General features: G+C 34.9%; 1 protein-coding gene and 1 long non-coding RNA gene across 2 annotated transcripts in view; one reads left to right on the forward strand and one right to left on the reverse strand.

Moving 5' to 3' along the window:
• The window catches only part of LOC132205872 (protein O-mannosyl-transferase TMTC2), a 189,796-nt gene that overhangs the window by 158,650 nt on the left and 16,754 nt on the right, over positions 1-14,392 (forward strand). Inside the window, exons 9-12 of the mRNA XM_059635221.1 lie at positions 327-571; positions 5,514-5,654; positions 6,898-6,982; positions 8,518-8,696. Of these exons, the coding sequence (XP_059491204.1) occupies positions 327-571; positions 5,514-5,654; positions 6,898-6,982; positions 8,518-8,696 (650 nt within the window). The remainder of the gene's footprint in view (positions 1-326; positions 572-5,513; positions 5,655-6,897; positions 6,983-8,517; positions 8,697-14,392) is intronic.
• The window catches only part of LOC132205873 (uncharacterized), a 111,948-nt gene that overhangs the window by 34,304 nt on the left and 63,252 nt on the right, over positions 1-14,392 (reverse strand). The window lies entirely within an intron of this gene.

A 14,392-nucleotide genomic window follows, 5' to 3' on the forward strand; every position in this document is an offset into this window, starting at 1 on the left:
ATATCACATTTTTTTCAACTCAAAAACCTATTCAATATACGTGTTGTTACTAGCTTATTAAATGAAAAGTTTATATTGTTTATAAATTTATTTTAAACAGCGTATCTTATTTGATTTTATATTTATGATTTTTAACTAAAGCTTTTCTTATGTTGTTGGGGTCAATGCATTTTATTAATTCACTGTCCATTTACACTCAATTTTATTACACAACATCTACAAAAATATCAAATTACAAGCAAAATTTAAAATATCATAGAATATTATTGTTCAAAACCAATCACAATGTCATATTAATGAAAATTTTTGCTTGAATTGTGTTTCAGTGGCACACCTGAACTTGGGTCATGCCTTGGAGCAGGTGGGTCGCAGCGAGGAAGCCGTCGATGTGTACAGGGCGTGCGCCAGTCTAGACGGCACGGGTCTCAAGGATCCAAAAACACACGAAGCGACCAAGATCTCGGCCCTTTTCCACCTGGGCCGCCTGCACGCCGACCAGGGTCGTTTCAACCAGGCGGCCACCATCTACAGGGAGGCCATTGACAAGATGCCCGACTACTATCAAGCGCAGGTCAGTTCAATTGTCATTAAAACTTCCACTAATTATTCAGATTTGGTTTTATCCATAATGACAACATTTGGGCTCAAATTTTGGATTATATAAATTTAGTTCAAAATAATCTTTAGAATTATTGTTCAAAGTTTTGTATTATTTATGAAGTATTAAGTATTTTTTTGTTTGAAAAAGTCTAAACAATTTCTTTTCATATTATAAGAATCTCAAAATTTACATAATGCATTAATTAAGGAGCAGATTAAACAAAAAATTATTTTCGTTAATACAATAAAAAAATTGGGCAACCTGCTTGACTGATCTGTTAAGCATGGTTGCATAACTGAGCATTCACTTGCTTGACACACAACATTAAAAAATCATTCTATATGAAACGCAAAAATATATATATTAAAAAAACCGTTAATTTTTTTATTTAATTTTTATTTCGGAAATTTAGAGGATCGCGTCTCCCATTGGACCATTTAATAAGCCCTATTGTATTGATTCGCCGTTTAGGGACTTTGCAGTTCCCCATTCTCCGTTCGATGGGTGTCCTCGTGTCGTGCGAAAAGCAGAGGTTAAATTCTTCTCGTCACAAGAGCGCCGTCCAAACTGTTTGCCCACGTTTTTGAGCGCAGCGGGGCTTTGTTTGCCTCCGGAATCGGCGGCTCGAGTGCTTTTTGTTGTCAGCCACTAAATTCAAGTGACAGTTGTGCGAGTAGGCAGGCGAACGGGGGTGCCGCGAGGAAGTTGCGGAGGCGGCGTGCAAATGCCTTCGCAGAGGGACGATAAACCCTTCGGAGGTGTCGGAATTTAAACGCATTACGCGCCAACTCGCTACGAACCGGCGATTATAATTTAGTGAGCGCGAGAATTCCTGGTGCGCAAAAAGCTTACAATGCGTTTTCAATATTAGTATATTAGTGTGCAAAATAAAGAGAAATTCATTAGATAGTCGACCAAATTAATTACAAACGTCATCAAATGAGCCAAATCGATAATAGCGGCCAATAATGAAACGTATATTTTATATAAAAACGTTCGCTAGTATGTTGAGGATCTTGTAATAACCTGCTGATTTGATTTTAGCGCGGGTCAAATGTTTGTCCCATTGAGGGGGCTAAGAAAAGTCATCCCCATTGACTAGGGGATAAAAAAAAATTTTAGGCGGGATAAAAACTATTTATCCCGGGACAGTGGTTAAAATTTAAAATTCAATCCCTTTGGATATTTATCCCTAGATATCTTATATCCCGGGAGAGCTAATTCTCTTGAATTTCCCTCATTATTTTTAGAATCTTTGGACTGATTATTTTTTTTTTTTAATTATTTTTTTATTGTTACTGGTTTGCAATAATTGATACAATTTCCATTGTTAATATCAAACAAATTATGTTATAATGATGATTTAATTTTTGAAAACCTTTGCCATTACTTACAAATTAAAAAAAAAATCATGTTTAAAGTTTCCTTTTTTCTACATACTTCAACAAACTTTGACCAAAAGCAATTTTTTTACATAACAGCTTGCAATAGTTTGAATAATTTTAAATAAATATGAAATTTCAAAAGTTTTGCAAAAAAATCCTAAACGAAAATAAAATTAATTATTGTGCGTTAATGTTTTAATTTTAAACAGCAATGATAGCAATCCAATTCCACATTTTCCAGTGCACACATGTGTCGCCACTGATGAATTTGCAACTATTTGATTTTGTCCCTTGTTGTTTTCACGCTCTCGCTCGAACGCGTCACTCTATTTTGCCTCCTCTCGGTGGCAAATTTAATAATGGAACAGGCGAGTGGCGAATTTTCCTCTCCAACAAAGAGCGAGAGCCAGCGATCGGCTGACGTCGTCGGTTGTTGTTAATATTAAATCGCGTCAACTGGAGTTCCGGCCCGCCCGCTCGCGTGATAATGAGAAATGACAATTTAGCTCTGCGAACAATGAGCCTTTTGTTTCGCGAGACCGCGCGCGCATCAAACGCCGCTGCCGCTGACACGGCGACGGCAACCGGTGAGCGCTCACGCACCGACCACATGCATTGTTCGTCTCTGGAAACTGCGGCAGACTTGCTAGTTTCCTTTTGCAAAACGGCACACAGGATGAGCCCCAACTTTGCACTTTGCAAACAAAAGAGCAGACGTTCCGGTTTCTCTTTAAAATGGTTTCACTTTAAAAATCGACACGGCAAATAAAAAAATATAAGAATCAAGCTATTCGATATTTTTTTATTAATAATTATTGTAATTATTATTATTATTTTAAATAAATAAAATAAATAAATAAATATATTATAATATCCGGCTGTCGTTCGGTCAGCCAGGCTAGGTTTCTATATTTCAACTTGAATGGGTCGAAATTATATCAAAATACCCATAATTGGTGATATCTGTTTATTTTCCTAAGGCAATAACATTTCATTTATATTTCCCCAGATTTTACTACAGCCAGGAAAACAGTTTATTTATTTATTCAATAATATAAGAAAGAAGTATTTAATATCCATTTTAAAATTATTAAATAGAAGGCCTTTATATAAAATTACTAATTATATTATTTTTTTTAAATTTCTTCATCAATAAATTTTATTTACCTAAATTTCTAAGCTAAATGGCTTTTGATATTGAATAAAATAGCCTGATATTAATTTTAATAATATTATAAGTTTCTCAAATATCCCATACAAGCACAAGGCAGTATGAAAATTTTGTTAAACAAATCATGCGCTTGGGGATGTTAAGGTTTTTGTTGGAAATTAGTTATTTATAATTACATTTATTTTGATTGATAAATTATTTCTATGCTCTCATTATTCTTCTATTTATAGATGATTATTTGCAATACAGATTTCCCTTGAGAAGCATAGTGACCTCAGCTGGTGTCCAGTCGGTCACACAGCTCAATTACCACGCCTCTCCTCTTTCTGATTTATCTCCGCAACCGAGTGTTGGCTTTGACGTTGCACAGGCACTCGATCGATCCGATTTTCGGGCTAATTGGCTGTTAAAAAGTGTCAATCCAGCTGTCTGCCGGGCTGAAATAAATCCCTGCGCGCGTCGATCGGGGATTATTCCCAGTCAGCAGGTTGCAAAAGGAAGGATGCGAGCGGCCCTCTAATTGCGGATCTAGGACGACACACACTCGGCCTGCTCGGATTACAAGGAAATTGCGTTCTTCTCCGCTCCGCCGGTTTCAATCATTCATATTTTTGCACCGCACGCGCCCTTCCACCGCGATTTTTGCCTATACACTGTTTTGCGGAATCGAATTTCTCCGCTCAAATTGCTCTGATTCATCCTCATTTATGTAAATTGCGAGCTACTGAGGATCTTTTTATTGTACTAAATTTAATTTTGGAACAATATTTGACCGCGACCAAGGCAATAGAAAACTTAAAAGAACATTGCCAATAACATATTATATTAATAATTAACAAAATAAAAATAAATAATATTTTTTTTTTCAATTTAATTTATTTGGCCTGCAAACATTTGACTCTTAATTTTAGATGTAAAAAATAGCGACAACAATGCATAAATATTATAAATAATAAACTAAATTGTTATTTTAATTGTCAATTTCAATAAAAATGATATTTAAATTAATGTTTTCCTAACAATGATATTTTAGAATTTTATAAGAAAATTTTTAAATCTATTTCTACAACAGAAACTTCAGAAGTGTATGGAAGGTCCTGAGTCTCTTTTCAATTGAAATTATTGATTTTTTTTTTAACTTATAAATAAACATTTACTTCTCAAGGGCACTGAAGAACAACGAGTGCACAATGCACCACTTGCAAAACAACGATTCAGATCTATTTCTGCGCTGCAGTGCATAAACCGACTCCGAACAAATAAAACTAAGCAGGTGTACACATTGCAAACACCGAAAGCGATATCGGCAGTGCTATGCAAATATAATATGGGAGCTCGCAGGGCTGCAAGCCCGACGTAATTTCGCCGCCGCTCAATAAGACACGTCGGCTGACTTTGCTTGTTGATTCAGGCCGGGAATTAATCACATGTCGTGATTGCACCCGATCCGGCTTACCAGCTCCCGGATGAAAAGCAGCAACGGCAGCAGCTCGGAATTACTTCCAGCGGCGATGGCCACCTCGCAGCCTCTTCGGCAGCCAAGGGATTATGGGCGAAATTATGGAGCTTCCCTCGAAAGCGCCATGCCAACTCGTGCGAACGCGAGAAATGCGTTTGGCAGCTCCAACTTGATGAGGGAGATTTAGTGGGGGGTTTATTTTTCAAGTTCGAAAATTTTGTAAAAAAAAAGATGCAACTTGGTTCCGTTGAAAAGAAACTCATCAAAAGAAGTACATAAATTATCTATTAATTTATTTAGCTCCTTTTTTAATTACATTCAGCCTCTCATAGAAATGACATAGCATTATTAAAGCGATGCTAAATTTCTAGCTAATTTATAGCTTTGTTAAATACTTTTTTCATTAAAATTATGAAGCAAACTCTTCACCGCATACTGTGATAGACAAAATTTAGACAATGTTCGCAAATAATTTCTTTTCTGTAATTATTATTTATTTATTTTTTTAAATAATTTATTTTATTATAATTTGTTGTAATAAGAAGTCCTGTTTTTGTCAAATGCCTTCGTTAGTTTTTAAAAATATGTTTTATTAGTAAAAATTTTATGATTATATAATTTATTTCAATTCAAATTAAAATGAATTTAGTTCAACTCTTAGCCGCATAAAGCAATACACACTTTTAATGAAGATAAATTTTTTTTAATTACGTATACTTTTTATTTATTTCTAGCATTCATTTTTATTTTAATATTTATTATTATTACCATGAATCTTATAGTTCACACAAATGCCTTGAATTAATGTTGATTATTTACATCAAATAAACAATCTCTTAAATTTGATTAATCTCAAGAAATGAAAATTTTCACAGCCATTTCTTTTCTTTGTTGCAGTCTTTGTACAACATGCTGGGTGAGGCCCACTACCGACTGAACGAGTTCGCCGAGGCCGAGAGGTGGTACAAAGCAGCCCTGCAGGCCAAACCGGACCACGTCCCGGCGCACCTCACCTACGGCAAGATGCTGGCGAAAAACGTAATTATACTCTTGGAGAACAGACCCTTTTCCCTTTAGATGGTTGCTTGACAGGAATGCTTGGCTTCAGTAAATTTAGAGAAAATTTCTGATATAAATTGAAGATAAATAATAATTTTGAAACCCAAAGTTTACTTTTCTAAGATTTTTTCAATCTTCTAATTGAATAATTATAAAAATTATCATTTTATTTTAATGGAATTAACTTATATATTGAAGCTTTCAATTTGAAAAATGACAATGATTATTTATGAAAAATATAAAAAATCTTTGGCTATTCTCTCAACCAAATCGATGATATTAAAAAAATGACATTTCAAAAGCTATCCTTACATTAGTACAGAAATAAAGCGGCAATTATTTAGGCATAAATTTTTAATTTTTATAATATCTTCCATTGAAAGCAAAACAAAATTGTACTTGTCAAAGCAAAATTTTAAGTTATGAACATGTCTGTCTTGGAAAGTTTAAGATTTGAATTTAGGATTTGTGCCACTTTTTGACTTTCTCGACTGTTTTTTTTTCTTTTCTTCAAAGATGCGATAATATGAAATGATTTCCATAATTAAAAGAATAATAGGAAAATATCATTTCAATCTTTGCTATACAATATGGAATTTCCTCAGCCAGTCACGACCGTCAAACAACCACTTTCAAAAGCGAAACTGAGGAAAAGCTTTTCAGAACATTAACAAACATCTACATCAAAATCTTTCTCTTCCGCTCTCTTGCAGAGAAAGGAAAAAAATTAAGAGCTTTCTGAGCCCATCTTAAATAAAACTTTTTGCGCAGCAAGAGTCGTTGCTTTCTGCGAACGCCATAAGCTCGGGCAGGAAATAGCGTGTCGTAATTTTTTGCGTCCATATCAGCGAGCGAAAGAAGAAAGCAAGATGGATAGAGAAGGTTGACTTTGCATGTTTGCTGGTCCGGCAACATCCTTTTGCCGAGTATGAAAAATTGCGTGGTGCCATTCAGGGCGAGATGCAGCAGCAAATGAGCCGGCCATAAATCATCCCCCGCTAATACCCGCACCCCTAGGCTTGACTTGTTGTGTTCAGATTTGCCTCGGATGGAAAAAAGTGTTTCTGTTTCGGTAATTGAGTGACTGGCTCGCGATATAATTTATCGCCGTTCCTTCTCTGTTTCCGACGCCCCGACTGACGCGCATTTGAAAAATCGTTTCGCTCCCCCTGCTGCAGCCAATCAGCACGTTGTGTTTAACTTAATCTTGTGTGTTTTGCAGAAGACGAGGCTGCTCGAAGCCGAGCAGTGGTTCATGAGGGCCAAGCAGCTGGCGCCAAACGACTCCAGCGTCTACCAGCACTTCGGTAAGTTCAAAAACAATGCGAAGTAATTGCAAATTGAAAAGGTCTATACACTGAAAAAAAATTTCACCAACGAGCTGCACATAAAGTTTTAGGCTGAAAACGTTCCCCAGCGTATCCATTTATTTTTTAATTGTATCAGTTGTTTTGATAAATTTTATTACATAAATTTCACTGCAGATTACGTCATGTCTAGTTTAAAATATTAAAATAATATCCATTAATAAAAAATTTAATGATTGGGGATTTAGGGAAATTGTCTTGTACGATTTATCAAATCAAATAAACCGTTTGATAAATTAAGGGAAATTTCATCAAAAATTAATTCCCTTTGCATAAAAAGATTAAAAATTAATTGATTTTTGAATTACCAAATTAAATTCTAAACTAACTTTAAATTTGAAAAATTAATTTCTTTGGAAATAATAATAATTCATCATCGTCAAAAAAACGTATATTAATTTGCTTTTTTTGCCTAATCTGTTCTAATTGTTTCACAATTGATTATTGATTAACACCATTTAATTAAAAAAATAATAAGCAAAAAAAATTTGAAGTGCGCGAAATTTGATTTTTTTAATTAATCTATTCTGTTCATCAGTCATCAGTTTAAATTTGAATTGCGTTGGCTAAAAACTTCAAAAATACAATTTCATAAATGGTTTTTGTTAAAATATTTTAAAACTGTTTACTGTTCTAAAGGAAAAATAGCAATTTTTGCTTGCATTAACCTTCATCCATAAAAATTGCTTTTGATTTAGGCTGCTTCAATGACACGCTTGTGAAATTTTAACAAAATGAGACCCAAATCCACACATTTTATTAGGAATCTTTAAAGTGGTTTTTGGTTAAATTTTTAATGAAAAGGTATTAAAAACTACTTAACAGCTAGTTTGACACACTATTAAATTGTTAAACCGAATTTATTTGAGATTCGTTCAGTTTCATTTGAAAATTTGCACAAGACCTTTTCTGCCAACCACATTTTTCTCAAGAACATGCGTCTCATGTATTCACGTACGAAATACGCCATGAATAATTTAAGAGGAACTGACAGGTTTTAAGCTGGCTGACGTAGAAAATTACACAAAAGGAAACCGCGCGCCGCCCACACGCGTTTTAACCTTTCGCCAAACATCATGTGCTTTGCTCAACATCTCATTTGTTATCCGCCGCGCATATGCGAAATCTAGGGGTTGATGGGCCCTATCTGCCTCGGCGCTGCCGGAGTGAGTGAAGGGGGACATTAAAAATAGCGGCTTATGAAATATGAACACACACACGACACACTGGAAAAGGGAGAGCAGGTCTACCGTGGCTAAAAACCCTTGTCAGTCCGTCTTCTTTATCTTGTAGACAGCACGATAAAACGTCCGCGAGCATCATTATTCTTCCTTCATTCCGCCCAAGAAGAGACGCGGTTATGCAACCCGGTTGACACGTTGGACAAACTCTGAAAAAAAAATGTCAAGCGAAAAACTGACGCCGGATTACTCTTGACGGCTCGAAATTGAAAACTTTGCTCTTTTCGGTTGCAGGCCAGTTTCTGTCCGAGCTCGAGCGGCACGAGGAGGCGGCCCAGAATTACGTGCGGGCGGCCGAGCTCGCCCCCGACGACTACGAAATCGTCTTCAACGCCGCCAATGCCTTACGACAATCGGGACAGCTCGCCGAAGCCGAACGATTCTACAGACACGCAGTCACCCTCAGGCCAAAGGTAAGAACGATTTCCAAATATTATTTTTTTACGAAAAAGCGGAATACGATCGGAAAAATGAGAAACACTTGAATTAAGTCTGCGAGATTTTGCAATATTTTTTAAACATAATAATTAAAATAGTCGCAAATTTCATAATAAAATGAGCAAACTGAGATTTAGGGTAAAATTAAATGAATCCATGACCAGATTAATTACTGAGAAATGTGAGCTCTTTCTAAAAACATGGCCTTTAACTTTTAATATTATATCTCTGATTCTCAGGTTGAAATAATTTATGTCCTCTTTGCTATATCTGGCGTTAGGCCCGTAAACGTTTGTATATTTGCTTGGGTCAAGGTCAAGAAATCAATAATTTCACATCTGGGGGTATAGGAAAGTTTTGAAATAGAACAATTTATTACATGCTGGATGAAACTATATTTAAGGCTATTTTTTTTTTAATTTTGTAAGACGTGTCAAAGGGAATTTTAAAGAAACATTAATTTTAATTATTAGAGAGTAATTTGTAGTTTTAAATAAGTTATTACTTCATGATCTTCTTTCATATAACATTTTGGGTGCTACAAAAACTGTTTAAAATTTAAAAGCATAATTAAAAAGTATTAAAGTTATATTTGTGAGAAGTAATTTAGTTTATGAAGGATTTTTTACCATTTTCAAAATTTCAGGATTGGGGGGAAAATAAAAACTGAAATTTTTCCTTTTAGCTGGGAGATTTTTGATTTAATTATTTCTATTTTATAAAATGTTAATCTTGAGGCTTCATCAAGTTTGCCGCGTTTCGGCAGGTCTGGAAATGGGACCACTCAATTTCAAACAGAGAGAACAAATTCTCGTGGCGGGGTCAGCGGCCGAAGGCGAGTGGTGCGGCCATGAATTCGTCATTACGAGGATTTAATTAGCGTAATCAAATTGGCAGTCGCACACATGCATGCTTTATTTGGCCAGTCGGACGGAGAGAGCAAGCGAGGGCAGGTCGCGCGGGGCCGGCGTAATTTGCGCTAATCTGGCATATGCAGCCTAATTCCGACCAGACGAGTTTATATTACTAATTACAACCGCGGCGCAAACGTGCCTAGAATTAACTCGCAGTTCTCTCTTGCTCTGCAGTGGAAAGCGCCGCTCGTTTTAATGTACGTTTGCAGATGTTGAGAGTGCACGGACCCTTTATTCCTCCTCTCTTTTCTCCCTCTCGCCGTTCAAAATGCACCCCTCTCGTGTGTTATTTTATTGCTCAGGTGCTCCCTCGCACCCTTCACTGCCGCTGCACACATACGCAATAATGATCCCGCAAAACAAGGCAAGGGTTGCGTGTAATTGCGCGCATATTTCAAGACCAGCCACGGGAAATTAAATTTGAACACCGGGGTGAATTTTGTGCTCACAAAATCAGTGGCATGAAATTGCGTACACTTTTAAATTTGATCCTGGTGTATTTTAGGTTTATGAGAATTATTATCCATTAAACTGGAGAAAAGAGCCTCAAAATAAGTCTAAAAAGTTAAACAGAAAGATGTATCAAGAAATATATTAGCTCAAGAGAAAAATTTGTTTTTACCAAAATTTGATGATAACACTGATTTTTAAGAATTACAGATTTTCGATTTAACAGTAAATTTATCTACCTAGAATAAAAATTTCAACTAATTTGAATGAACATTAAATTATGGCTTATACCAAAATATATTAAATACATTTCATTAATAAGAGTCGGATAAAAAGTTGTATACGTCTCATATATTTTGAATAAATTAAGCTAAGTTTATTTTGGAACAAAACTTTAATCTTATTTGCCCTTTCATTAAAAAAAATTATTTTTGTTCAATTTAAGATGAAATTTTACAAAACATTTTAAAATGTATATTAACAGTGTTTTAAATACTGTAGTATTGAATTCCTTTTGAATACCATCTTGACAAATTTAAATATTGTGTAAATTATAAATTTTTAATTTAATTTTTAATCACTAAACTTGATAATTTTACCTCAACTGCTCTCAGCCAGTTGTAATAGTTTGAAACTAAAATTTTTAGCATTCCCAGAGGACCCAGAGCATTTATGACAAGATAAATTGTGATTAAGGATGCCAATTTTGAAAGTATTGCCAGAGTTTTAAAAAGCAAGGATGCAAGCTCAATTTCAGTCCTGCTTTCGCTCCAATAAATCCAGTCGTCGGACGCAAATAAATCGCCTGAATGTGTCTTCCGCATGTACTGCTGCTGTGTACGTCGGCCCTAAAAATGTCCCCATGTCACTCGTCGCCGCCATGCCTCGGAGTTAATTTTGCTGAAAATTTCCACCCCAGCCGAGCGAGCGGACGAAGACAGCCAGTCGAAATTATTTCGGAACAATAAATTTTATTGCATTCCTCGAGCGGATATATGGCCAAATAAAACAGCCTCGATCTCTCTCTCCACTCGCACTGGGCAATAAATCCCGCCCGGGCTGCGCTTTAATTGCGAGATATATCAAATTAAGCGCGGCTCGGTTGGCACTGAAAATTCTTTTCTCGCCAATTTCTATCCAACTAACAACGCCAGCAATATAAATAAATGCACAGTTTTATCTAATAAGGAGAAAAGAGTAAATTCAAAACGTCAAAATTAACCCTCAACATAACATCAATTTGTAATTTTACCTGCATTTTTTGTGGAAAAAAATATTCAATTGATAGTTAAAAACTAAATTTTGATATATTTATTATGAATAAAGAAAAATTCTAAATCTATGCAAAATCAGAAGTGTGCAATTAAATTTAATTGGTCTGGATTCTGAAATAAAAAAGCTGTTGATTAAATTGTTTTTTTATGCAATCAATAGAATTCAGCTTTAGAAACACGTTGAATTGAATTGAAAAACAGTTTTTCATGTGCTGTATGCGGAGCGGAGTGGTTTCATTGTACGTAAGAAAAGCAGGAAAAATTTATTAGAACTAAAACAATAAAGCTCGCTCACAAAACCCCATCTAGGAAACTTATTTTACAATAATTCAATTCACCTCTCTTTTCCTTGTTAATCATTACACAAGTTGGCGTGAATAATATTTAATGAACCTTAATTAAATTATAATTATTTTGTACTACAAATTTTGTCCAGTATCTCCTCTCCAACTCTTTGAGGATTTAACTTACAATGATAGAATTGTTGAAGTCCTACACAAAAATTTAAAAAAAAATTATATTACCAAATAAAATTTAACAATGAACAAAAGTTAAACGTGCATTAAAATAGATAAAGAATAATAGAATATTATCAAAATCAAGGAGAAAATAACAAAATGTTAACTTCTTAATATCAAGAGAGCTTAACATTAAATTTTATGGACCCATTAATATTTTATTAGATTCTTCAATATTGATTAAAATCGTCTTGAAAAGAGTTAAAATAAATTTACTACTTTAAATTGACGCTTCGGCACCTGTTGGAACTCGCATATCATTTTACACAATTACACGCGACCACAACCCTCCGGAAAATCTAAAGCCGGAATGCGCGAAAGGCGAGAGAGGCCGAAATCAATAAAGTGCAATTTTTGTTCTGGAAATTTTTTTAATCTCACGCCACGTTGCTGCCAAGCCATGTGGGAAAGCAAATCGGGAAAAAAGGGCCCGCCGCCGCCGCCTCATGGGAAATTAGATGGCTCTCTGATAAAGCTGCTGCTGCTTTTTTTTATTATATTGTATGGAACGCATGAATTGATGCCGCCGAGCAAATAATAACAAACTGAAAATAGATTAGCTGCCGGCGAAACACACACAGTGCTGACTCGGCGCAATTAGCCCCCGGGCGAAAGCAGCGAAACGTGAGCCGGATTTTCGCTGGACGCTGATTAATCTGACCACGGGATGGAAAAATTGGCACCAAACTTGGACCAACGCAAAGGTGGTGTTTCTCATCTAATTATATCAAGAGTTCACGCAAGAGAGATGGATTGACGTTGTGCAAATCCCTCCAAAATCGAGCAGGTTACAAAAAACTTCCAATCTAATAACCGGCGGAAAAAGAAGATACTGATCGTGAAAAGAAATTTCTTGTAAAATAGTTCAAAATATAAAAGTGAAATTGAATTTCTGCCAATAAAATGGCTCTGCACAATGTGGATGTAAATTTAAAACATATTATTGCGATTAGACAGGAAAAAACAACTTCTTAGTTACGTTTTTTTTTATTCAATATTCAATCCAAGGTAGAAATATTCTGACAGTAGATATCTATATCAGTATGAGTCAAAATAAGTGGGACAACAAACGAACTATTTTGGGACATTTTTATTTTTGTGTGAAATTTTCTTGCACAATTTCCACCATACGAACTTTTTGACGATTTTCTTCAGAATTTCATTTGATATATTTTTATAAAATGATGTTTATTTTTTTTTAATTTAAAATTAGATGCTGAATCAGAATATTACGCAATGAATAATATAACAAATACAATGCAAGAAGTAGAATGATATATGCTTTCATAGCAATCTTGTAATTAATATTCAATGCCTTTAGCACAGATAAATAAATTTTCTCATAAGTTCCTTTGAACAAAATCTCTTAATTTTATCACGAACATAATTATGTCTCCATTTATTTTAATAAACTAATAACCAAATATGACACCAAATTATTAAATTTTAAATCGACAAACCGAAAATATTAATTTTAATCTTAAATATTATAAAAACGTATTATCTGTTAATTTTTTATAAAAAAAAAACATACTTACAATTATTTATAAGTTTTAAATTTTTCTCATTTCATGAATCCACGACGTTTTTATTGGCTTTTAAATTTAATCGTTACAATACAATCTGATTGAAAAAAATTATTTTATTTATTTTTAGAATTATGCGCCTACTTTTCTAAATTGACCTTTTCTCATTTATGTCGTGTCAAAGTGAATGGCCGGTCGATGGCATTAAATTTGGCAAACAAAGCGCGTCGTTCAGGCCCATTGGCTCTCTCTTTTAATCCTTTCGAACGGGCTATGTGGTGCTCAACCTGTCGGCTGATTGATCGGCACCGGGTTTGTGCTCTCGTCTCTCTCTCGCGCGGCGGCCGTCAGGTGTCAAGCACACGGTCCGAGCACAAAACACGCCATTCATAATGGACAAAGGCCGCGCATTCGAGTGCTGCTGCTGCATTCGTAATCGCCCCCTTTAAAACAATAAGCACCACCATTTTTCAATCAACCCTTCCTGACGAGTGACAAGGATTTTTTTGCATGAATAATAATCCCATTAAAAGGCAATTTCGCCCGAGTATACCCTATTTATCGGCCAGGGATGAGCTGCGTTTAATTAACGCTGGCGAAAATTATCTCGTTCGACGCAAGAAATTGACTCGCTCTACCGGCAAATCGCATTGTAAGCCCTTCGTAAGCGTGAAATATGGGCAATTTTATTTCCTTTCAATAACCTGCAAAATGAGATTTCGCGACGAAATTTATTGCATGAAAATTTGCTACGAACGAAATTTTGTTTTTAAGTTAAATTATAATGAATTTATTCATTTCAAAATCAAATTTTTACATTGTCTTTTACGTAAATGGATCTTAAACTAAAATTAAATTTTAATTTTAAGCGCTGATCTTTTGATAAATCATGTAATGTCCTCTGAAAATGTATTAATTCTGAAGATTTAAACAAAAAACACATTTAAAAAAATGTGATATTTGGACTATTCTCTAACTTTTTTTTAGAT

The sequence above is a fragment of the Neocloeon triangulifer genome, unplaced genomic scaffold (genome assembly GCF_031216515.1).
Source record: "Neocloeon triangulifer isolate White Clay Creek 2 clone unplaced genomic scaffold, ASM3121651v1 ptg000003l, whole genome shotgun sequence".
In the NCBI taxonomy this organism is placed as follows: domain Eukaryota; kingdom Metazoa; phylum Arthropoda; class Insecta; order Ephemeroptera; family Baetidae; genus Neocloeon; species Neocloeon triangulifer.